This window comes from Anser brachyrhynchus (assembly GCF_964034855.1).
Source record: "Anser brachyrhynchus genome assembly, chromosome: Z".
Lineage (NCBI taxonomy): Eukaryota > Metazoa > Chordata > Aves > Anseriformes > Anatidae > Anser > Anser brachyrhynchus.
In genome coordinates, this window is record NC_137697.1 from 67,962,062 (window position 1) to 67,987,725 (window position 25,664).

The 25,664-nt window shown below is 40.5% G+C and overlaps 1 protein-coding gene across 48 annotated transcripts in view; it reads left to right on the plus strand.

Annotated features, from left to right (window-relative positions):
• ELAVL2 (ELAV like RNA binding protein 2) overlaps positions 1-25,664 on the plus strand; it is a 330,906-nt gene that overhangs the window by 252,466 nt on the left and 52,776 nt on the right. For 22 of the 48 annotated variants that reach the window (XM_080573990.1, XM_080573995.1, XM_080574006.1 and 19 more), the window contains one exon: positions 23,705-23,795. The exons of 13 other annotated variants lie outside the window; for them this stretch is intronic. In XM_080573990.1, the coding sequence (XP_080430116.1) occupies positions 23,724-23,795 (72 nt within the window). In that variant the 5' untranslated portion in view covers positions 23,705-23,723. Of the gene's footprint in view, positions 1-2,375; positions 2,397-23,704; positions 23,821-25,664 lie in introns of those variants that run through there. 13 more of the 48 variants (XM_080573983.1, XM_080573996.1, XM_080574027.1 and 10 more) reach the window with 2 other exon arrangements.

The following is a 25,664-nucleotide window of genomic DNA, read 5'->3' on the forward strand; positions in this document are numbered from 1 at the left end:
TTGTAAAGTTAAGTGGTAACTTAGGGGAGGGAAGGAGCTAGATGCTCTTCATGCTTTCATGCAATAGAGAGACTTTGTGCAGAAAATAATAATAATAATAAAAGCTTTGTCTATAGCCATTTACTTCTGACAGTAATACTGCTGGCATATCCTGCTTCCAGTTACAAGCTGGTAATGCTGTGGAAGAGGCATGGTGCTTACACTTTTAACAGTATGTGGCCAAACTCTTTACAGTTTGTAAGTCTCAGTGCTATCTTGCTCTCTGTTTTTGTTATGTAGTACTGGGTGATCTTAGGAGGATTAGGATGCAGAGATGTAGTGAAGGAACTCTTGGCATGAAAGGCATTGGTGAGGGCAGGGGGAGAGACAGTATTTGAGGTATTGTCTCTGGCTCAGATATTTTAACAAGATAGTCATCCTTGTTCCGTGTTTATTGCACTTTGCTGCAAAAAAATCTTAACTTGCAATGTGATGTGGACAATTTTATAGCCAGAGGGACTTGAAGGTAATGCTGATGGTTGGGCTTGATGACCCTGAAGATCTTTTCCAGCCTAGATGATTCTATGATTCCTAACTTTTTTAGGACTTGGAGGTAGGAAGGAGTGGAATGCATGTTTAAGCAGCCTTTCCCAGTTTGTGCTATGGGATAAGCAAAGGTAGTCATGAAGAAGACTACCTGGAGGATTATGGAGGACTGGAAAACTTGATTGTTCTAGAGTAAATGACCAGTGGTTGTGCTTCAGCTTCTTTGCCTTGATACTGGTGTGTCCTTCACTGCCCGCAGTCCTTCGAGTGCGACGTGTACCTTGTGTGAGTACCTGCTTACCTCACTTTTGAAGGCACTTCAAAATATGGATCCTAAACTGTCCTAATGGTGCGTTCCGGCTCATGGCCATTCATTCCAGTTAGCATTTGGGATTGTCTGTGCAGATGAAACCCAAAATGATTGCTCACTTCTACGGTCATATCACTTCAGATGCAAAAGATCTTAGAATATGAACAAGAAAGTATTCCCTTTAAAGGGAATACAAATGAATTTAAAATTGCTTATGTCAGACTCTGGGTAACTACCCATTGTGGTGTTGAAGTGTCATTTCTTGTCATGAGCGTGAGTGCAACTGGAACGTATAGAACTAAAACATTAGTTTTACTTACTGTTTGTCTAAGACAAGGGGATAAGTCTTGTCCCTGCCTATCTGACTCCCACTTTCCCCAGAAGAAGCCACTTGCTCAGAACTTTAATCCTGAGAGAGGTTTTGTCTTGCTGGAGTTGAGTGAGGTAGACAAAAGAGGTGGTGCTGGTGCTAGGAAAGGTCAGGTCCAACCATGCAGCCTGAATGTTGGAGTAACAATGCGGGGAGCCTTGTTCTGTCAAGCTGCTGAATCTCATCATCTGAACTGGTATGGAGGAAATTTGAAAAGCCTGGAAAGAGACTGGTATAATACGGAGGGAAAAATCTCCAACTGTAATAGTTGGATGAAACTTTTGGCAGTCCTTGTTTAATACCTGTTCTATGAGTAGACATTCACAGGTTGTTCTGCCACAGTAAATTCTGTGTAGTACCTGGGCAAGACCTGCAAACTCATACTTCCCAAGTGATGTCAAGAAGGAATCATATAAAAGGAATGCTTGATCACCCCCTTCTAAAGATGTTTGCCTGGGTTTTATGTGTTTTCAGACGAAGAATTGTAGCAATCATTAGATTTCAGAATAAAAAATAGCATCTCTTCAAGGTCAGGTTCTGGAGTGAACCAGGGTGGTGTCATTGGTGTATTAACAAGAGTGGCGTTTGGAATACATCTCTTATGAGTGAGCAGTCTGTATGGCTCTCCCTCTAAGAGCACACTTCACAATAGGTATCTGCAGTGTGTTTTCCTTGAACTGCTTTGCTGTTTCTTGATCAGGAAGTAGTTATGTCTTACTGTGCTGTGTGGGTGTATCCAGAGCATAGCTTCTTGCTGGCTAATCAACATTTTTCTGCTTTTTTTGCATCACAAAACTAATCTTGCTCAAGCTAAATTTAACCACCCTTGAAACCTACAGCATAACTGCTGTGTATCAGTAAAACACCCCAGGAGATGGTGTATGAACTCAGACCTGTGCTTGTTTTGATCCATCCTTCATCCTTTACCCCATAAATACTTGAATAGGGTAAAGATTCCATAATGTACAAACTGTAAGTGACATAGTTTCAAGTATCTTCCACTTAATTTTGCAAGAAGCAGTGCCTAACCTTCCGTGAAGTTGTCTATCTTTCATGTAACAGTGTCTGATTTAGAGAAGGTGAGTGAAAGCTGAGAGGACTTCAGGGCAGCCATGTTCATTGTGGGGCTTACTGCCAATGAGCGAACAACTGAGATTGAAGTTCTGTTCTTTTCAGCCCATTAAAAACAAGGTACTGTCTCTCATGCCTATGTTATCTTAGAAGATAGCTGTTTTACACTTACTTTCATGTAAATCTTAACGCTAAATTATGTAAGATGAGTCAAGAAGTAAAATGTGCACCAGTGCTAGAGTTCCTACTTGCCTGATGCTCTGTGCAGAGTTCCTAGAGGCAGCAGTGCCCACCTGTGAATAATTGTGGCTGGTTCTGATGATGTCTCTAATGGCAGTTTTCTCCCTCAGCACTAGCAAAAGCACTGATAAGAAAAAGGGCCACTGGTTATGCAGTACCAGGATTGTTCATGAGTTTAGTGTTTCTGCTCAGCTTTTAATTGGTCCTTGTGCATAATGTGTATGGCATTTGAAAACCCTATTCTACATGGGGGGCGGGGGGGATAAGGTGAGTTCAGAATTTAGCACCTTAACCAGTGGTAAAGTAGAGGTGCTATGTTTGTGCTTGGATGTCTAACTTCCTTCTTCTTGTCTCTTCTTTCAGCCTAGCTTGTGTAGAACAATAGTGTTTGTCTTGGTGAGATTCAGTTAATTGTTTCTAGTTACAGTTTTATTAAAGCAGGCTCTTATGTGTTGGAGCAAGCATTTGTTGAAAGGTTGACTGTAGGTGCTAAGCTGGAAGTGATTTGATGGCTACCTTCGGTGCAGCTAAACTGTTGCTGAGTCACTTTGTCCTCCAGCATTTTGAAACTGCAGTGAAGTTTCTCACTGTGGCATCCCTAGATGCAAGGATGGAGGGTGATGAGTGGAAAGCAAAAACATTATCAACAGTGAACTAAAGTTAGAGGTGCTTGGTTGCTGCAGCACTGCAAGGGATGCTCTGCCAGAAGTACCTGAGTGTGCTCAGTCTTGCAAGTGCTCTGGATGATTTTACAGAACCACAGAATGGCTTGGGTTGGAAGGAACCTACCTTAAAGCTCATCTAGTTACAGCCCCCCTGCCATGGGCCGGGACACCTTCCACCAGATGAGGTTGCCCAAAACCACACCCACCCTGGCTTTGTATTTCAGTATGACACAGCTGTGAAACTTAGTGCTTTCAGGAGATGGCATCTCAGAGTGCGCGGTAAAGAATTCTGTAGGCAATATTTGATGTTTAGAGGGGGAAAAAAAATCACAGATAACCGGAACAGTGAACTTGTACAATGGATCAAGCAACAGTTGCTGTTCAAGGCAATTTCCTTCTGCTTCAATTCATTCCCAAGTGTGTGTTTTCCTTTTTATAGCTTGTGTACAACTGTTCCTTAACATTGAAGAATTCTTTTCTGAAGCCCCTGTAAAGGCATGACACATTTTGTCTGTCTCTATTTAATAAGGAAGCTGTCACAAACAGCCTCAAGGAGGTAGACCGTGCATTAGAAATGTCAGAGCAGAATTTTTGGAGATACAGCTTCTGATATATCAAATTCACATCTTTTTTTTTTCAAAATTTTGAAGCATAAAGCTTTTTTTTCAAACTTTCTTAGCAAGGAAGTTTGTTAATCTGTTAACTGGTTGAACGCAGTGGCTTCCCTAGAAGGTATGGGTAGTATTATCGGGTCTACTGAAAGAAACATTGTTTTGATGTGGGTCTTCTATTTCTGTATGTATGCTGGAAACAATGGCAGGACTCTAAATTTGGAGAGAAAATGGTGCTTAGTAGACAAAATGGGCTGTCCTGAGCCTAGGTTGGATGCTTTAATGTAAAAAAAAACTTTCTGGAGTCTCGTGAATTATTTCACCATTTATGCCTCCTAACTGAGCAAAAACTATTTATTTTGCTTTACTGTTGGTACCATTTGTAAGGGACAAGCTAAAGGTGTTACCACAGGACATGTGGCTCCTATATTCTTCCCCAGCATTCATGTGTATTGTAACAGAGTCCAACCCCGGCTTTAAACAGGGTCATCTGCCTAGGACCAAGTCCAGGTTGAGTTTTGAATTTTTCTTGCTCTGCCCAGAAAAATGCTCTGTGACCTGTCTGTGTTTGGTGATGTTCACTGTGAAGGAAAGTTTTTATGCTTAAAGAAAGCTTCCTGTATTTTAAGTTTGCCTGTTACCTTTCTTTCTGCCACTGAAGAGTCTGGCTCAGTCTTCCTTCCTCCACTGCATCTGGTATTTGTACTGGTCTTACTGGTAAAGACCAAGATGATGAAGGCAGTTGAGTACCTCAGCCTTTTCCATCTCCATTGTCAGCAGGTTCTATGCCCCATGGAGCAGCAAGCCTGCACTTTTTACAGTCTTCCTTCTTTGTCTTTCAAATCTCTGTTTTAAGTTGGCCAAAGTCTTCAGCAACACTACTAAGTTGAATTGCCTTCCACAGTTTTTAAAGTATGTGTTCTGTAATGGGCCAACGTGTTGGCACCAAAAAAAAAAAAAGACCCATGACTTCAGTGCTTTTCCGTTTCTCTTCATTAGGATATAAGTGCTTAATTTTTAAGAGCTTCTCTTTTTACTGGCTGCTTCCAATTCTGCTTTACACTTACTGTCATCAACAGAGAGTAGAGATGTCCAAACCAAGTTGTTTTGACTGACTTACTGAGAAGTTACTGTGCTTCCCATCTTAGCTAAAAGCACTTAATAACCGTGTGTTTAAAGATAAAATTTGGGGCAGTAGTTTGGAAGTCTCTTGAGACTGGATGCGCTGTGTGCCTGAAAATACCCATGGTGTAACTCAGCGCTGGTTTATCTTTTGTTGCCTCTGCAGGATTTGAGGCTATAATTGGAGACTGGTCGTGGTATAGAGTGCATGATTGTTTTTTGAAATTAGTATTTTATTCATAATTACTTTTCATACAGTGAGTTGCATAAGAGGGAAGAACTACTGACTGGGGATACGGTTTTCAGTAGGCCCTATATGTATGTTTTCAGCCAAGTCCTTGTTTTGAGGATTTAGCTGAAAGAATGACTATGGTAAGGGGTCTAGATGATCTCTTAACCTTGTCAAAACTCCAGTGGAGTAGAGTCTAATACAGGTCTGGAGTTTACTTCTCTGAATATTTGTGGGAGGAACCTTCCACTCTCTGAGCAGTAGTTTACATTGATGTTGCCTGAAAAATATCTCTGGCTTTGTAAGAGGGGAGTAAAGTACATTATTGAACATGAATATCTAATAAGCTGGTGATTGGAGACAACTGATGGCTGAGTAAATTTGTACAAAGCTTGTCAACTTTGAGTCTGCAGAAGCTATTGGTAGATCTCATGTTGGACTTTTGTTGCAGCTGTCTCTGTACTCTTTCTGGAAACTGAGTGAATTGGAGGTAGGAGGTCTTTCATTTGCACAGTACTTTACAGACTCCTTAGAGGAAGCCCTGTTTCCTATGTGGTTGGGCTCTACTGCTGACAAGTAATCCTCAAAGTTCAATCTGCATGTGGGACTGACAGGATTCTAGCGGAACCTGAAGCTGCAGTAGTCACCTCTTAAAATGGCTAAAAGTGGCTGGTTTTTTTTTTTGGAAAGCTCGCATTATTGTTGAGAACTATGGAATAAATCTTGTTTTATAATGTTATAATATTCCTTGGAAACTAATTGCATTCTGGCATTTACCTTTTCTGGTTTTTTTTGCTATTGCTTTTGTTTTGCATCCAGGCTACTACATGCTAGTTTTCCATGCCCGTGAACTGAGTTATGAACAAAACCCATGGATTTTAAAGGCAAAGATCACTTGCTTGTTAGAATAGGACTTCTTAGTTTTCTGTCCAAATCTCTTAATGTTAATCACTTTCGATGCTCTCAAGTATTGCCTCATCCTAATTTCAATGCTGGTTCCTAATGGAGGAAAAGTAATGGCATTACTGTATAGTAATACAAGTAACGGCACTGGAATCAAAGCATCATAGCTTTGTAAATCTCTGAGCTTAGCAAGAAGGTTTTGCAGTACTTCTCAATGTCATGACTTTAGAAGAGCTCTCCTTTTGCCCAGATAAGCATTGACAAGATCTGGGGGATAGAATGGTATAGCATGCCGAAGACATGATGGTTGGAGATAATCACTTTCGCTCTGGGAAGATGTAGTAGGGAATGACACAGATCCTGGACAGCTCTTTTGTGTGAGAAAAGTCCTAGGAGTTTAAAAAAAATAAAATAAAAAAATAAAAAAATTAATCACTTCAATGCTCTTAGTGGACCAAAGCTTGTGGAGTTGCTGTTCGTAAGGTTTAAGCAAGAGTGAAGTAACTTGGACAGAAGCTCTTCGCCTCTTTGGCCTGAGGGATAGTTTGTGACACGAAGCCCCCATGCTTTGACTCAGATTGCTTCTTTTAAGTAGACAAAACAGCAGATGTTAGAAGATGCACTGGAGCTGTGTATAGCAGTCTTTCTGAATAAGTCTGCAGACCTACAGCTTCAGGATGGTAACTGCAGTCATCAGGTTCATTAATTTCTCTAATTCATCAGAAAAGCAGGCGTAGTGAGCACATCCAGACTTGCACGAATCTTTCTCTTAAGTCTTGAGCTCACAGGAGAACCAGCCATCTGTTTTAGGTTGTGTATAGCTGTCAGTGTTTAAATAACTTAGTTCTGTGCCAAAACTTTGCGTCTTGTGTACCAGTTGGGCTGAGCCTGGTGCAAAGAATAGAAAATGGATTTAAAAGCACTTTGGCAATCTGTACGAACATGAAGTGTTATGAGCTGAGGAAAAGTTACTATTTTGCACCTCATGTCCATTAACACTTCTAATAAGCTTGAGAATCATTCATTATGTGAGATTTCCTGGTTGTGAGACAGTGCTACCCCTGTATGACAGATTGTGCTGAGGAGGAAGGTAAGGGTTTAACTCAGTGAGTTAATGTATTGAAAGAGATTCAGCATAAACAAATGTAAATGGCAGTGGGGGCACTCTAAAAACTGATTTGGTAAAAGGGTTTGGGTGGGGTGGTATTTTGGGAATAACGAGGCCTGGTGAAGTATGCTGGTACAGCCTGGCACACTTTCATTTCTGTTTTGAAGTAGAGTTTCTATTCAGAAGCCAGGTACGGCACGTGGCATTCTGGTTAAGTCTGTGTCAAAACTTGGTGTTGAGTGCATGAAACTCCTGAGGAAGCAGGTGCTCTTAAAATACGTATTTTAAAAGTCAAAATAAAGGTGGGGACTGGACTTGGTTATTTATAAATGTCAGTCATCTCCTAATGAAAGCAAGTGTTTTTTAAAGTGTGATTTTTCCTGAAAGCATCCACAAGGAAGCTTTTAGAAGTGTCTTTTACCTGATCATTTCCCTGCTGGAGTTGGGTGGCATAGTTGGTACTGGTACATGAAAGATTAAGAGAAGACTGCTTTAAAAAACAGCCCCCTGTTGCACAGGTTTAGTGGAGCAGTGCCAGGATGCAAGTGGTTTGCCTTGAACACTAACTAGATTTGAGATAAACCGATGACTGTCGTAATCATCAGTAACTTTTGATGCCCAAAAATGGCTGCTGTTTATCACTGTCAAACTTGGGACTTCCCACTTCTGTGCAAATGCAGTATGGCTTGGGCTTCTGTTTATTTTTAAAAAAAAAAAAAACATCAGGTGTGAAGAAAGCTGCCTTCGGGGTGGGTTAGAAGTGCAGGTGTAACTTGTTTTCTCAAACCAACAATTCCTGAAGAGGGACCTGTAGGGCTGTTGGCTGCTTCATCTGATAGTGCTCTGAGCACTAGTTAACTACAGCATTGTTTTGTTTTTTCCATCATTTGTCTTTGTTTCCTGCTCATAAAGATGTAAGGGGTTGTTGCAAAGCTATGAAACTCAGCACAGTACCCTCAGGTACAAACGGATCCGTTGTGTGGCATCAGTGGTAAAGAGCTATTACAGTGTTTCAGAGGTGGGATGAAATAAGATGTTGAGTGAGGGTCTTTACAAATTCAAATGTTATCTCCTGGGTAATAGTATCTAGGGTTCGCGTGAGCTGAAATCAGGTATATCTCTGTATTCTAATCATCGTTCAAGGGAGTAATTTGAAAGTATATCACTGGGAATGTTGTTTGCTTTTTCTCGATTTAGGTCTTCCAGAGTTCTGTTTTTTTGTCAATTCATTGAAACAGAAAATACTCCAGCTCTTAGGGCAAGTATTATGAGAATAGTGTATATACTACTTTACAGAGCTGAACTTCAACTTTGGAAAACCTTTAGGAAACAAGAGATGTTATTGCTGGAGCAGTTAGAGAAGTTGGAACGTGGTGGTTGGTGTCTGCAAAATGAGGCATACAGGTGGTCTTTGGTCTTCGATTTTCCCCTAGAGGATTTCTTTTGTAGCCATATTGTGAAGTCTTTTCTAATTATTAGAATTCACTTAATGCGTTTGGTTTTGTTGTTGAATTCTGCTTTTTGCAGGTGACTATACATTTGATGGACATTGGGATTAAGCATTCCCTTAACATCAGCCTTTTTTCATCTAGTAACAGGATAAAGTTGCTATGAAAACTTCAGAAAGTCCCACAAAGCCCTCTAACTGGAGGAGTAGTACTGTATAAAATTGGTGTAGAATTTTGAGACTGGATGGAAGTATGCTTTATCTGGGAGCAGTGATATGACGGTCCTCTCAGTAATCCCAGGACTGTCAGTACTACTATTGTATGTCTAAAAGCCATTTCCTAGAAGCTGTTCAGACTGATCTCAGGAGGCTGTAAGGATTGATAACTGATTAAAAAAAAAAAGGTAAATGAAATATTCAAATACACAAATCCTGAAAGTAGAAGATTGTAACTGAGGGCTCCCAGAGCCCTAGAGCTCACTGGTGGCATTTTGCCATTATCGTGTAAAACACTAAACCAAATTAGTATGTCAGTTTTGACTTGGGATATTTTCCTATTTTCCCTTTGAAGCTTCTACTTGTAAGTGTTATGAATACAAGGCAGAGTATGGAGTTTCCAGTATAGTTTAGAAAAATGAGGAACACCTGGTTTTTAGTTAGGAAAATGTGGTTTTGATATGAGATCTAACCGAATAAATTGTATATTCTGGTGGGTTTTTTTGAGCCACAACACACCTTGCTCATGTGGCAGAATAACCTCCTCTCATTCTCCCTTTCTGCACTGGCTGTAAACTCTATTTGTATATCCTCCAGCACTTGGGTGGCAAATTTAGGAAACACCTAAGTGCTGAATTAATTCTCCCTGGGAACTTGACCCATGCTCTGTTACTGCTCTGCAGTCTTGCGCAGCACCAGTGTTAGGGATTGCAGCTTTGTGGGGTGAAGGAGTTCGTCTTACGGAGGTGGTAGGCAAAGAGCGTTTTATTCCATAATATGCACCCGTGATCATGTGCTGCTGAATCACTTGCAAACACTTAATTGAAAACCAGAAGAAGCAAGCAGTCCCAGGAGCAGATCAGCCAGGGGTGAGCAGAATCTGCCAGGTCAGTTTACATGGTTGCAATTTGTTCTGGGTCAAGTAATGCCCTTGTAATGCACTTGCAAAACAGTTGATGCCACTTTTTCCCACTTGCTTGTCGAGTGGGCTCTCTCAGCCTGCTGAATCACTTGTACTGCTTACTCCTTTCTGAGGTCTGTTGAAAGATCCATGCTGCTTCTTCTCTGCCACCTGTCTTCAGTTAACTGCAGAACTCCACCCCCAGAGTCATACCTCTTCTTAGTGCTTCAGAGAAGAGTCTTCCTAATAATGTTAGTCTGTGTTGCTAATCCTCTTACCATAGTGGATTTGGTAGAAAAATATAACAATTTGTACTTTGCATAAGCAAATTAGAATGTAACAGACTGGTGTGACAGCTGGGAGACTGCACCACTTACTGTTTTTTTAAATATTGGAACTAAGGTTGGCTTTTTCCCCTCCATCATTTTATAGTAGTTTCTGCTTTACTGCTCAAGAATGGTTTCTCATACAGCAATGTTTTTGATGGTTTTGGGAACCTGGGACCTGTGTGTGTATGGAAATGCTGTTTTCTGTAGGGTGGCTATGAGAAGATGTTTCACTAAACAGGTCATGATAGCATCATAGAACTTCCTGAGTTGGAAGGGATCATTGAGTCCAACTCCTGGCTCCACACAGGACCACCCAAAAATCTGACCCAGATGTCTGACAGCGCTGTCCAAGTGCTTCTTGAGTTCCAGCAGCTTGGTGCTGTGCCCATTGCCTTGGGGAGCCTGTCCCAGTGCCCGACCACCTCTGGGTGCAGAACCTTTCCCTCACACCCAGCCTGACCCTCCCCTGTCCCAGCCCCATGCCGTTCCCTCGGGTCCTGTCGCTGTCCCCAGAGAGCAGAGCTCAGCGCCTGCCCCTCCGCTCCCCTCGTGAGGGAGCTGCAGGCCGCCATGAGGCCTCCCCTCAGCCTGCTTTGCTCTGGGCTGAACAGACCAAGGGACCTGGGCTGCTCCTCATGTGTCTTCCCCTCCAGACTTTTCACCATCTTAGTTGCCCTCCTGTGGATGCTCACTAATAGTTTTACATCCTTCTTGTATTGTGCTCAAAACTGCCCACAGAACTCAGAATTTTGATATTGTTCTTGAATAGAACATAAATGTTTTTGGTGCTTTGTGAAAATCAAAAGGGAATGGAAATTAAAGAATAAAGTTAGGGGAAATAGTCTTTCTAATTTTAGGCTGTAGTGCTTGGGTTAGTCAGCCTGCTTCTGAAACATGTTGTTGTCTCTTCAGCTGAAGGACTTAAGGTGCTGCTGCTGATGTGTTACAGCTTGGTGTGGTTGATCTACCTCATCTTCAGCTTACTTGACTTGCTTCTGAAGGGTTTACTTAAGGATACTGACTTCGTCAGTCAAAGGAAGTATGCAATTAAGTAAAAAGCTTGAAGCACTCTATAGCACTAACAACAAGGGGTTTGTTGTTAGGCTTCCTGGAACAAAATGCTTTTTTTTTGCCTTCCCCCTTCTTTTCATGTCTCCTCAGAGTGGATCTGTGAATCGTTCCATGCCTTAAATGCTACTGCAAAACAAGGAAAGCAGCTGTCAGGAATAAATCATCTTAGTCTATAGTCTAAGCTTAGTCTTGAGCTTAGTCACAGATTTAGAGTGTACTGTACACTCATGTTCTTCTAAGTCTTGTACACAGTTCTGTGTGGGAATCCCTAAATGATTTTTTTGTAGATCGCTTGGTTCTTAACCAGTATTTGTCAGAGTTGCATCAAGACTCTTACTTTTAGATTGCCCATAGTCTCCTGCTGGAAGGATAATCATAGTTCTGCAGACAGCTCGATTGTTCACCTGATTCCAGCATGGCTGACAAATCCCTGTGTTGAAGTCTGTGTATGAATTAGCCTCATGGGACAGAGGACTGCTATTTTTCATTGCATGAAGCAGGTGAGTACTTGAGTGACTGAAGGATAGACATGTTCTGCAGCAGCAGTGAACATACTAGGCAGCATATGCTCTCTGATACTCCCATGGTGTTGTATCCAAGACATAACTAAACATGCCAGTGTTGTCTTGCTGCCCTTGCGTGCTTAGCTACGCTGCAGAGATGGTTCAGTATCTGATGCTGAGGACAGCCAGCTGAAGGATGCTGGTAAGTTGGAGAGTGTTCAGCTCATGAGCTCTGGGCTGTGTTGCCTGTATTGTAGTAGTAAGCATTTTGTGGTTCATTAGGTGCAATTGCAGTGAATTAGAACCAGCCTAAATACAACTCAGCGGATCTGCTTTGGATGCTCCAAGTATTCTTGTCAAAAGGTACAGGCTTGCTTTTTCCTTTGAGTTGGGTACTTACAAGGAAGACTTGCAAGCTGAACGTACTTTGAAGGGGAAGTACAGTTTTTGAATCTGAGCTCTGTTCTAAAAATGATCCCAACTTGCCTTTCCTTTATGCAAAAGATAAAAATCAGCTGAGGAGCTGGTAGTTTGGAGACACCCATGTGATTTCTCTAACCTCTGATACTTAACAGGCTAAAAATAGCTACCATATGGAATGTCTTTTTTGTGAGGACAGTCTCTGCTACTTGAGAAACTTTGTGTTTGAGCACTTTCTGTACCTAAACATTTTTAGCTATTTCATCAGCTAGATAAAATCTTCATACAGCTTTGAGAGCTGCTGTCATTGTCTGCAGATCTAGGAGGAAAGGAAGTTTTCTTGGAACTTAGTAAGGGGTTGATCTGGCCTTTGATCTTTTTTCTACTGCTCTAGATTCCAGTTAAAAACAAAATGCAAAAAAAGACCCTCCTTTTCTTAAACCAATGAAAAACACAGCATTTTAATCTTAATTCTCGACTTGTTTGTTCCAAGCTTCTGTTACAGTTGTTTAAGCCTTTAGCAACTTACTGAGAACTTACTTCTGAATAATTGTCACTGAAACAATATTCCTGACAGACTATACTAAACTTAGTTGTTTTTGCTGCTTTAGGAACTTGCTACTTCATAAACTGCTGAGAGAAGTAAGAGAATTTGATACTAGCATATGCTGAGTCCATTCTCCAGTAAGCTGTTTGTATGCAAACAGTATAATCCTTAAAGAGCAGTTGCATGTTTCTTTGCACTGTGAAGAAGGCAAAACCTAAACTTACTACATCTTGTGTCATGCAAGTTTGTACTAGTACGTGTAACTTATTTGGTATTTCACTGTTGGCAGCTTGTGGTATGTCTGGGACAAAGTAGGAGACAACACTTGTCTACTTCTTGCAAGTTAGAAATCATTTTTGTACTGCAAGCTTTTTTGGTCATCAGTCAAGTGATGCTTGATGAAAGGTCTTCAGTGTCAGGGTGCTGCTTTTCATGTTCTACTTGTGTGGTGTCCTGATTTCATCCTCCGTTTTGTCTGTGTCTGTCTCGATGGCGTGGAAGTTGCTCTGAGGTGACTGTTAGCACTTTTTTCATGGTTCGTGCCTTTAACTTTTCCAGCCTTACCCTGCACTGGCTTTTCTAAGTCTTTGCAATATCAGGCTCCGCAGCTCTTGTATGGTTATATGACCTGCTGTCATGACTCTCAAACCACTGTTCTGTTAATATTTTTTTCAGTAAACTGACTACCTTACAGCTGCAGATACAGCTACTGCTAACCCTAGGCACTCTTGTCCTTTCCTGGATGTGCTCTCTGCCTGGAGTAAAACAGGTATAAAACTTGTGCATTAACACATTGGCTGAGAACTTGCATGTCTTTTAGCCCAGGTGTTGTCTTGCAGAGCTGACCTGAAGGTGACTTGTGGTACCCACACACTTTATATAGTATTTAAATTGGATTTGCCGTAAAAGAGCTTTAAATTCCCTTTTCCTTATTGCTGTTGGTAGTAAGCATAATTGAGCTTTTTCTACTGCTTTTCACCCCAAAACATCACAAAGCAAGGAGTAAACTTTAGAAGGCTGAAGGTTCAGTGCTGACTGAAAGGTCTAATATAGAATTGTGTGACATTCCTGCAGAGTGAAAGAAAGAAATGACCCTCCTGTTTGACTTCTGAGTTAATTTAAAAATAACTTCTGTTACTGTTCTTCAATGCTCTGCCTATTTAGTGGGAGAGTGATACAGTTTTGATCTTTCAGGCAGAGGTGTGTGGGTTACTGGTACTGGGGCTTCAGATCTAGAGATGTTGGTCTGTATGTTAGGAAATAGATGAAAGATAGTTCCAATAAATTTTGACTCTTCGATACTGTGGAGGAGGCAGAATGATAATACTACTTCAAAGAAAAATGTTTTTCTAGAAGTCACTCATACTCAGTGTAAAAATGAAAAATCCTGGCTTTCTGGCAGTGAGACAATATAGCACTTTGTACCTGCTGACTCCTTTCAGATTTTGGCCATCCTGACCTCTAAGTATTTGAGTTCGCTTCCAAATGTGAATGATAAGATTTTGTCTGTGTTCTAAGTTTTGTTTTGTCTGTTCTTAGTTATGCTATTCTTTTAAAAGCTCACATTTAAAACATAGGCAGCAGATTAAATGAACAGCCTGTCCAAATAAAGTGTGGAGTAGAAGAGTTTTCTTCCAGACATGTCTTCTTTTTGAGCTACACCATGCTGATACCTAATGAAACAGCCTTTTTCAAACTTGGAGCTGGTACTTACTACAATTTATTGAAGAATCTGTTCTAACACAGTCTGGATGGCACTGTTTTGAAACTGGGATCTGTGTTTTTCCCTGTAGTATTTGAACTTTCAAATTAAGTGTAAATGCCTTTTAAAGCTGTTTTGAGACTCCTGTGTCATGGAAGGTGTGATCATACAGGACAGTATAAGGACCCACATCTGATATCTGCAAGACCTTTAATACTGTGACAGTAGCTTTTGTGAAGAGTTTGCCATGGCATTGAATTTTCCATGACACTGACTCCTTTGGTCTGCTGTAAGCATGTCTCCAATGCTTAGTTTTCATGATTTTTTTCCTGCTGTAGTAAAACACATTCTTGACTTAGTGATGAAGTATATCTGCAGGCACCACATACGTCAGGAAATAGAGCATAAACCTCAGTGTAAACCACCATCATCTTTTTGCAAGGTATAAGTGCTAGGAGGGAAGACACATGCTATTTCAAAGCAGTCATTATTAGGAACTTCCAAATGCCCTTGCTTTGCAAGACTTTCTGTTCCTCTGGTCCCATACCTTCTCCAAGGTATAATCACCCTGTGAAAGTGGACTTGATGCTGCTTTGAAAGTACTTTATAATGAAACAAAGAGCAAAGCTCCCAAATTCAGGTTCCTGTCTCCGTGTCAGAATGTCACACCATAAGTCCACCATGGGATTTGAGGTACTCATCACTTGACAAAGGTCAATTTTTGGATGTCATGGCAAATAATGTGGTTTGACAGGTCTGCAGTAAAAGGTGGTAGAGAGGAACAAGGTCTTAACTTCCTCATAGCAAATGTGGGTGCTGGATGAACAGAGCTGCCCACCCATGCCTCAGAGTCAGTGTGTGGCTTCAGTGAAATACCAAGTAAAAACATGTGGGTTATCCCTTGCAAGAAACAAGGTCAGATCATGTTAGCATCATATCTTCTACCTGTTGATGTCCCCAAGGTAAAAGCCTGTTTTCAGTTTTATGTCTCATTTCTCCAGCCAGGCTCATTTTTATCCTGTAGGATGTGTTACAGAGGGGTTTTTATGGGGCATAGAGAACTTCATAGCACTTGATGTGCATTCACAAAGGCAGGAAAGTATAGGTATTCAGGGCTGTGTGCTGTTAGATTGACTTCGCTCTTGCTTTCATGCTGTCCTGTACTTCTCACCAGCTTTTTGATCAATTCTTTTGCTTTTCCTTCAATATTAAAGTTTGAAGATGTGCACAAGAGAATAACATGAATTGGGGAAGATACATTTAAGCATATGTGGGAGCTCAGCAGTGTTGCATGTCCACGATGTCTATTTCTTTAGTTACTGATTTAGGTGTATAATTAATGTTACTATGAAATGGGTTATTGCTTCAGGCTTTTGACATAGAAATATCCTAATACAGCTAAGTCAGCCTTACAAAACTCATTAGAAAATGAACTAACCTAGAATTTGCCATTATGTTTAGATTTCATAACTTGTATATACAATTTTTAGTGGGTTGGACATAGATAATAGAGATGTCTATTGCATAAATATATCAGGTGGAAGTTCTAATAGGTTTGAATATAACATCCAAGGTACTGCATGAAATCATACAGCATAAGAATAAAAGAGCAATCTGCAGGTTAGCCTATAAGGAGCAAGGGCATCTTCAGTTAATTTTGTACCATTTAGTTTCATGGAAATTGAAGTACTGGAAAACACTAGAGATGGAAGATAAATTAGATATGACTCAATGAGCAGAAGGTTAAGAGAAAGAGCTGAAGTGTGTGGAAGCCACATGGCCCCAGAAATGTAATATTTTCTGGTCAGAATGAGATAATATCTGTATTAATGATGATTTATCTAATTCTTAGACTTAACAAAGGGTTCTGGCATCTTGACTGTGCTTCTCTGTTCTTGAATTTCTGTTTGCATAGCAATTCGCATCCTTAGAGGTCAAATCTGCAGACTTGAGTCTTACTCCAAGTGCAAGATTATTTTAAAATAGGAAAATTACTATCTCTCTGCATTTTTAGTTGGATTATACAAATTAAAAAATTGTGCATAAGTCATCACAGTGCAGCATATGGATCTGTCATGTTATATCTGTGTTGCATTATTCATTACTTGTATATCTGGATTAAGAAATGAAGTTTTCTTCATCTGCTACTGAGAAAGTCTGCATTCATGGGACTGCAGTGATTTCCTACTCCTGGTGGAGCAGGCAGGGTGGAGTGTCACAGCTGTGTTTAAGCTTGTTTTTCTTAACAGTGATTATTAACTTCAGGTGATAAAGAATGCTACTCAGACTAAATAATTTTAATCTGTAATAGGTGTTCAGAGTAAAATGCAAGAAGAGTCTGACTTTGGCCATATTTGTTCACATTCTTTGTGGATTGTCTGAAAAGAATGGCTTGTTGAAGTTTCCACTCCCACATTTCTGTATGTTTTCAGTAAGTCCTTTTTTTTGGAAGCAAAGTAATGGGAGCCTCACAGGTGTAGGTAAAGTTTGAACATCTCTTGGCTCTAAGGGGGAAGAAATGCTGACTGAAGAGTATTTTGGTTTGAGCAGTGTCCTTTTTGCTTTGATTCTACCCGCATGCCCATGGGGGGGGGGTGGTGGTTAGAATTCCCCCCCCCACACAATCTTGGGGAATTGTGCAGCTCTAGTCAAATGGTGCCACATCTCTGTTTTTAGGTTTTCTACCTAGGAAAACTAGGGATTTCATATTTAAAAATAATAATAAAAATAGAGCAGCTAAAAGAAATGCATTGAAGTAGTCCTTGTGTAAGGATGTAGCAGCAAAGCACAAAGCAAGGCTGGTTTCCTTTTCCATTTACCTTTAGGGTGAATTTTAAAGGTGAAAATCCAGCATTTTTAGCTTTCAGGTTTAGAAAGGACAATCTTTATTCCTCAACTTTCTTTTCCCTTGTTAAGGTTCTCAAGGAGGAAACGGTTTTTGTTCAGCCTCTTTAAATTGTCAATCCAGGAGTAAGAATTCAGCAAAGCTACACCTCCTGCAGCTTCACCTTTTAGTTTTAACTTAAGCCATTATCTTAGCTATCCCAAGGCTTTCCACGACGGCATGGAGGCTTTCCTGTACAAAAGCGACTTGCTTCTGTGTGTATGCAAAGGTGCATGCTTTAGTCTGACGTGAACACCTCTCCACGTTGCGCACGCGTTGTGCTTGGTACCATTTTCAGAGCCAAGAGGTGGGGGCAGTGTCATCATGGCTCTGTCTGTTCCCTGGCGATCGAGGTCAGCAACAGCATCCTGGTGCTCATGCCTTCTGCTGCTGTCCCAGCCTGCTGTTGTGAAAAAGTGGAGGGGTGCCGGAGTTTCCCTAACGCTTCCTGGCCCTGTTGCACTGCTGGAGACGGGAAGGGTGAGGCACAAAACCTTCTGTCACGATCTCCTTCAGGGAGAGGAGTGGGAGGTTACTTGAGGGCCATCTGCCACTCCATCTAGACACATGCCTTCCTCATCAGAAAGAAGCTGTTCTCGAAGTTTTTAAAGGTTTTTAACTTTATTTTCAATTTGACTGTTTCTTGAGTCACGCTAAACTGTTTTTCTTTTTCCTGGCTATTGGTAAAAATAAGTAGCTTTTTTCAGTGAAGCCTCAGCTATTGGAATTGCCAGTGGGGCATGAACTTCGAACTGAAGTGAGTGAGTTTCATAGCCCAAACCAAAGGGTAAGGTAAATGCTCAGAAACTGTACTGGGCATCCCAGCCAGTTCAGGTGGAGCAGTAACTGTCTAAAAGAGGATGATGACTTTGAAAACCCTTCAGGATATCAGGGTGATGTTATCTATGTCTTTGAAGAGTCCAGGTTGTCGTATTGGGCCCCACTGAGTCTTGGGTTTCTCTTTCTGTATTCACAGCAGGCTCAAGAGGACTGCAGATGTTTGTGTAAGGCTGAAGGGACGTGTCTGCAGTAAGAGACTACTCAAGTTTTAACTTACTGCAGAATGCACGTGCATGTGACAGGATTGCTTTGCCTCAGTGCTTTGCTAGAGGCTGGGAGCAGCACGTGAGACTGAGACAGCATGGGCCAATGGCTAAATGAGTAAGAGCAAAATCACCTCTGTAGTTAGCACAATATTGTGGGTGGTGGTGTACAGTTGAAAGGTCTGAGTGTATCCTCTGCTTTAAATAAGTATTATTCAAAGCATTGATCAAGCCTGATACTGTTCCCAGCTTGTTTGAGGTTCGTGATCTGTTCCAGTACTGAACGTCTGTCCTGTGTAATCTGTTGATAACGTTGGTGGCACTTAGGCTCACATCCACAATACTGGTTTTGCTCAGACAGACCCAACTTGACATTTAGCTAAGATTCTGAATACAATAAATGTAACTGTTTTTCCTTGGCTGGCCTAAACTTTCTTTAAAGGAAAGAGCAGTGAAAAGTACAGTTCTGTGTTGGGCTCTTTCATCCTGTGTGTCAGCTAATGTTGAGGCTTTCTTGCTCTGGGAATAGTTATGTTGTTAGAAGTGGCTGTGTCTCTAGATTGACCTGAATAATTAGGAATGTATAGTTTCACTTTATCAGTCTCACTTGAACTGATCACTTAACGGAGTGCAGGTGTTAGAGAAAAGTGTTAGCAGTGATATTTCTAGTGTGACTTCTAAGGTATCTCTAGCTGCCCTGCCCACCTCTCCCACAGCAGTTTATCAGCAATTGCAGTCAAACAGAGCTCTTGCGTGGTCTCCAGATCAGCCTCTTGTCGAGCAGTGCCTTCACCTTGTTGTGCTGCTTTTTCAGAGCTGCTTACCAATCTGTTATGCTGGCTTCTTTCTTCATGCAGTAGCTGTGTTAGTGCAGTAGTGTTGTTTAGAGCAGCTGATAGGTTCTTTGGCTTATACAGATTACTGACTTTCCAAAAGTATTGCTTCACATGTGGAGACACTTCTCTAGTTCAGGTATACATTTTTAGTGTTCCCCGTATCTTTTTTTACCTTCAAAAGATGACTTGACCTTTCTTCTTCTGTCCTTTTAGTGCTGTTACCAGAGCTGTCAGCCCGTTTCCTGGTAGCAGACTTCGTGTCTGTGCTGATGGCAGAGTCTTGTTCAACTGTCCAGAATTGTTCTCTTGTTTTCTCATTGCCTACCTGGAAGGGGCAAACCTATCTAGCTGCTTCTTTATTGTTGCCAAAAGCTTCTACAGATGAGTTTCTTCAGCACCAGTCAGAAGGATGAATTAAAATCCTCTTGTTTACATCCCATATGCCTTTCTTATATCTATCTTGGATCTTTGATCTCTTTCTCACCCTGCCTTTGCTGAGGCCACGGTGTAGTTCAGCAGTGCTACTTTTTCAGCTATGTATACCAGAGCCGATGTGGTAAGGTTTCCCCTCTAAACCAGTCACCTTAGAGAGGGTGCATGGTTAGTTTTTTATTGTTGTATAGCGACTACTCTCCTTTCTGGTCTTACAGTTGCCCATGTTTACATTAATAACTTAAATTACTTTGAAAACTTTGTGAGTGCCTTATCAGAAGCTAATTCCAAGTTTTCTTTGAGCTTTTGGGGGTTTTGATTAATACTGTATCAAAAGTTCTTTGTAACTTATGCATAAATCAAAAGGTTCTCTACCGGCTGTTTTCTCTTGTGCTGAGTATTCTGTTGGAGTAGTTCACTGATCCTGTCTGTGCTACAAATTTTTTCATAGTATAATGGAAGAAACAACACAGAAGTAAACAGACGTGTGAGTGGGAAGGGTTGCTAATGGGGAAGTGTTGGTCTGTGGTGTTTTAAAACAAGTTAAACTGCAGACAAGAGTTAGGATTGTTTAGCCTGCTTGTGCAGACTCACCAAGCACAGTCTGTGCTGTTACTTCTGGACATCAGAGAAACCGTCAAGCTCTCCCTGATAACTACCCTTCCTGCCGGGAGACTTGAAAGCGTTGGTGGTGTCTTGTTGTGAAAAGCAAGGTTGTTGCCTGAAGAGCTGCCCTCTGGCCTGCATGTGCCTTCACCTGTGAAGTTTGGGGTGTTCTAGCAGCCTGTGTGATAGTTCCTGGCATATGCTGAATTCAACAGCCTGCATTGTCTCTCCTTATACAGCTTTTGTGAGCATCCATGAATGAATGATGAGTCTTCATGCAGCCTCATAAAGGATATTTGACTATTCAAGAAAAAAAAGCTTGTCAAATTAATACTCAAGTAATGATTAAAAAACAGTTAAGAGGAAGCATTAATAATTTCAGTTCTTCAAAGTACAAATAATAGTGCACTGAAATATTTTTGGAAGTACATTTTTGCTGAGTTTTGTTTTTAAAGTAAAATTCAGCTTCGATGATACATCAGGGCTTATTGACTTTCACTAAGCCCTCAAATAATGATTTTTTTTCCTTTTTAAGGTTTTGAGCAATACTCCTTGCAGACAAACCACTTAGCCTTGCTAAATAGCTGTCATTACTGTTGTGTATTGAAATAGGTGGAGTAAAACCTTTGTGAAGGAGACCAGAGATTTTTTTTAAAAGACAATTTTATTACAAGCTGAGACTAAAATTCTGGTTTAGACTTTCAGACCTTCATATCTGGAAGGCAAAAAGGACATTGTTCTCATCTATGGGCCCAGCTCATTCTGCCACTTGGCATTATGACAGCAAAATCCTTTTATGTATTATGTATTATGACATCTGCTTATCTGTAATCACCTTTATGTAGTAATATCATTTAGAAGTATACAGCTTAATCAGTGGAGGCATCTGTGCAATGATTTTGATATGTCTATAAGTAGAATTAACTTCTGTATATAAGATGCACATGAAATGTTTTTCCCCCCCTCAGTGACGGGGATGAAAAGATATGAACACAAACAGGTAGGAGAGGGTCTCCAGCCAGAAGCCCTAAATGCTTCTCTGTCCGGTGCAGCTGGAGTGATAATGGCAGTCTGAATGCTTTGGCTTTGTCGCCTCATCAGCAGCTCATCTGCTCATGCCCAGCAGGAAATGGTAGCCGAGGCTGAGTCCTGGAAGTATTGAAAAGGTGCTGCATACCAAAATACCTATTTTTCAGGGAAAATGACTAGTAGCCCACTAAATACTGTATTGCTGGTCTTTGTCTTGCTAGCTTTGCTTTATTTTCTAAAGCAGTCTTGATAAAATTGTATCTGTTCTATGGGAAGCAGGACTAATCACTTTGAAGCATATGGCTTTTTAATTCCTGATGTTTGGTCTTAAAAACAAACAAAGAAACCTTTGCCATGCAAACTGTTTTCATGACTTACTTGAACTGGAGCTAATTAGAAACTGGGATTCTGTTAATACCGCGGACAGCTTTTAAGACTGCTTAGATTTTAAAACTGTAACTGTCTTTGTAAATTAAAAGCAGATTTATTTAAAGATAGATGGCTCCAATATACTGTATGCGCTAACAAAGGGAACTGGTTACTGTTTGAACTCAGCAATGTTGGTTCCTCCTCTTCTGGGGACCGCAGACAAGTAGCAGGATTCCTTTTTCAATGTCACTGCAAGGTGATCTTGAGTATCTTTTACAAAGCCTTGTTTCCTGAGGTTGCAGACTTTCTCAGGTTTGAGTGCAGTGATTGCTGAGCTGTTGCAGTAATCTGAAGTGCATTCTCTCTGAGCCTAACACTGTCAAACTGTTTAGGTCTTTCCACAATACCAGTGATTTTCCAGTAGGTCAGTGTTTTGGCTTTCTTGGGAATTATTCACGGTTCAAATTTTATGTCACAATGCTACAACTTTAAAGTGCAGTGCTAGGTTGGAAATAGTTTTTTTTTAAAGTCTTGTTTTTTGGCATAATTAGCTATATCGCTTAGTTTTCACGTCAAGTGGAAGTATAAGGTAAAAGGTAAGAACTCTTTTTCCATATTAGATATAAAGAAAAAGCATTCTTTGTAATTTTAAAAGTAACAAAAGCGGTGAAATGGTGGAATGGGACTTGTTTTTGAGACGTAATGGTGGTAGTTAGAGGGGTACGTTGCTGTGTCCTGTGGAGCACTTCACTGAAGGTAGGTGTGTTATGGAAACAAAGTGCTTCAAATGAGAGGTGTTCTTTGGGGAAGTGCTGGGGTGCTTTTTGGGCTCAGTGTAGTCTCTGGTGAGTGCAGTGTAAGTTCACCCAGCTAAGCTGTCCTGTAGGAGCTTTCTGCCTGCAGGGTGAAAATACTCTGCAAGGTCATGCAGGCTTGCTGGGAGGCACAGAGACAAAAGCGTTCCAACAGTAAGCAGTTTGTCAAACATGGTTGCCCGTGTACAGTGAAGTGCTTCAGGAGTTGTTGGAATTTGTTTTTGGTTTGAGACCGTAGAGAATGGCTTGCAGCTCATACCAAAGCCTCAGTGTTTTGCATGAGAAGATAAGATTGAAGGTCTTGATATCAACCTAAATCAGAAATGAAATCCTGATGTCAAGCCATCTAACCAGACAGACTTTGGTAATAAGATGCAATGAAGACAAACTTACACTATTCGAAATGGCAAAGGTTGTTTTGAGAAATGTGTTTATAAACCCTGGGTGCAGCAATCTTCCAAAATCTGAGTTTTTTAATCAAGTTAAATTCACTGTTTAGATTTCTCATCTGCTAACCAGAGGCAAAAAGTCTCTTGGATTTATACCAGTCTCAAACTGTGGCAACAGTCTTCCTGTTCTTGCCAGTGTTGTGGTTATATTTAACATCTGGACTAGTTGTAATCAGCTGCAAATGGCCCATTAGCTTTTTTGTTATTCTCTTAGCATTGTTCAATTCAAATCCAACTGGGTTTGCAACAACCCTTCATTTTAAAAAAAGCAAACTACAACAATGTGCTTGGACACGAAAATGCCATTATGAAGAACTACCTCACTGCTATGTTTCCCCAGTTCTCCTTGAGAAATCCTTTACTCCGCTGCCACTTGCAGGTCCACTGGTACTCTTAAATAAGGCTGTTGCAGGGAAACTTTCTGAACACCTTCTCTGCAAAACTTTAATTTACTGCATTTTTAATCTAGGATTTTAGTAATGGACTTGATCAAAATACAGAGTAGTTTCTTCTGTATTTGTGGGCTGGGAAAAGCATTTAAGATGAGCTATTTTTCAGTGGTGCAATGGTCATCTTACATGGCTAATGGAAAATTGACTCACTGCATTTCCTCTTCCCATCTTGAAGACTTTAAAAAAATATTTATATGCTGCGGTATAGTCCTTTTAGTTATGGTGTGGTTCTTGTGGTAGTTCCCAGGGTAGATGCAGAGGTAATAGATTTTGCTATCTTTTAAATCATCTCTTAAAAATAAGCATCATAATTCATGTAAGAAAAATAATTTTGGAACTGAATTTGGAAAGATTAGATTGGAATTGCCTCAAATTCAATTAAGCCCCACTGCGTGGACGTGCTGGGAATATAAAGGCAATTACTGTAAATTTGTACAAACTGATTTGTTGCATTATCTTGCTAATCTAACATACAGTACTTTTTGTGTCCATATTGCAGACGGCAACTCCAAACTAACATGGCAGTCAGACTGTGTGATGTGGCTTCTCTGCTTAGAAGTGGTTCGTGGGCAGCAGAGCCTTGGACTGGGGTCTGTGGGATTTTTATTAAATTATGTAGGCTACTTTTTTTTACATGTTAATAGTGCTGAGGCCATACCAAACTCTAATCTCCTATTTGGAACGCTAACTCTCTTCTGTGTTTTGTTACAGGTTGTAGGTTGTGTCCCTACTCTGTCAGGGCCTAGAGCACACTAGTGTACTATGACAACTTTTCTATTACATGGTGATCTCCTGTAGAAATTATACTGCAGAGCTTGCCTTTTTTCCAATGTCAATTAGATTTTAGTGATAATTCAAAATACCCAGTGGATAACTGAAGAGTAGTATTGCACTAAAATTGTTTTGGTATGGTCTGAATACTAAATTGCAGTAACTTTAAAAAAAAACACCTGTATACTATGTATTTGATTACTGTTTTTTAAAGTATATTTACATTTCTTATTCTAAGAAATTGTTGTAAAACTGTAAATTTATCTCAAACTATCTTTCAGGGCAGGAAGTATTTAGTAACTGCTGAAGATGTGGCATGTGTTTGAACAGTTGTATTCAACCTATCAATGGAGTATGCATTATTTGTAAAACATATTAGTATTGCTTTATCCAGAGCAGATGGTTCTATAGCTGGGAAATGCTGTAATTTCAGCACACACAGGCTACTGCAGCTGTTCACTTGAATGTTGGCTTAAGATAGCATTCTTGCCACCTGAACATGAAAATAAATGTGCAATTAAATGAGGATTGTCTGTCCTTGCTAAATCCTTCTAATTTTGGTCAATACAGACTTAAAATTTGATAATGGGGGGAAAAAAATCAGTTGTACAGAGCTTCAGTGAGAGCACAGCATTTGTGGCTACCAACTCTGCCAGATACACTGGTATTCTGAAGAGTAATTTATCTTAATTGGGATCATCTGTTTTCCCATCTTTTCAGCAGACTTGTTTCTTTACAGTGTCAGGAGCAGGTTACCCCCTCGAAGTTTGTCACAAGGGAGGAAAATGTTGCTGATCAAATGGTAGCTCCTCAGGAAAACCAGATCACATTTTTATATAAAACACTCTTAATAGATGCATCTTCCTTTTCTTGCTTTGTGCTGAAGTAACCTCTTGGAAAACACTTCTATATACAAAACATGGAAATGTCTTCCCAGGAATGTCTGAACTCGTTTCAGATGCTGTAACCTCCCTTTCATGTGTTTAGGAAATTCAGATTTGAACTCACTGAGTACAGTTGGCCTAATCACTTGTTTATGTATGCAGTGATTGGATATGCTGCTTTGAACAGGGGAGTAAGGACAGATAACCTACAGGGGTCTTTCCTATGATTTTGTAGCAGGGATTTTATAGCAGGCTTTCTTGCTTCAGATCTTTTTCTAAAAATCTAAGTATGAGGTTGGATTTCAATGATTACTGGATTTTTAGTTAAACTTCTTGATGAGTCTTGCTTCTGGAATAAATGATCTGTTAGTGGGTAACATACATAGAATTTTCTGGTGAGGTTTGTTCTATATAGCTGGTCTCCTACAGGATAGGCTACCCAAGCCTTGGATGTTATACTGCCATTAAAAAACAGTTTAACAGCTGTTAGCATTTGTTGACTGCCAGTGATGGCAGAGAGCCTTTGAACATGTGGGTAATGTGTGGGCAAGTACTGACTCTTCTCCACAGATGATTGCTGCTATGTTTGCAAATCATACAGTCAGTTACTTTTGGGTGAAACAGGAGTTTCTGGGGTAGTGATTGCTCACTTCTTTTCATTAACAGAGTGAGTTAAAGTATCAAATTTAACAGTTTCTAGGGTACAGAGGAAGGAAGAGGTGATTAACAGAAATTGGCAGTTCAATCAAAAAAATACATTTAGAAACTGCCAGCCTGTGGTAGCAGAAGGTTGACTTAGAGGTT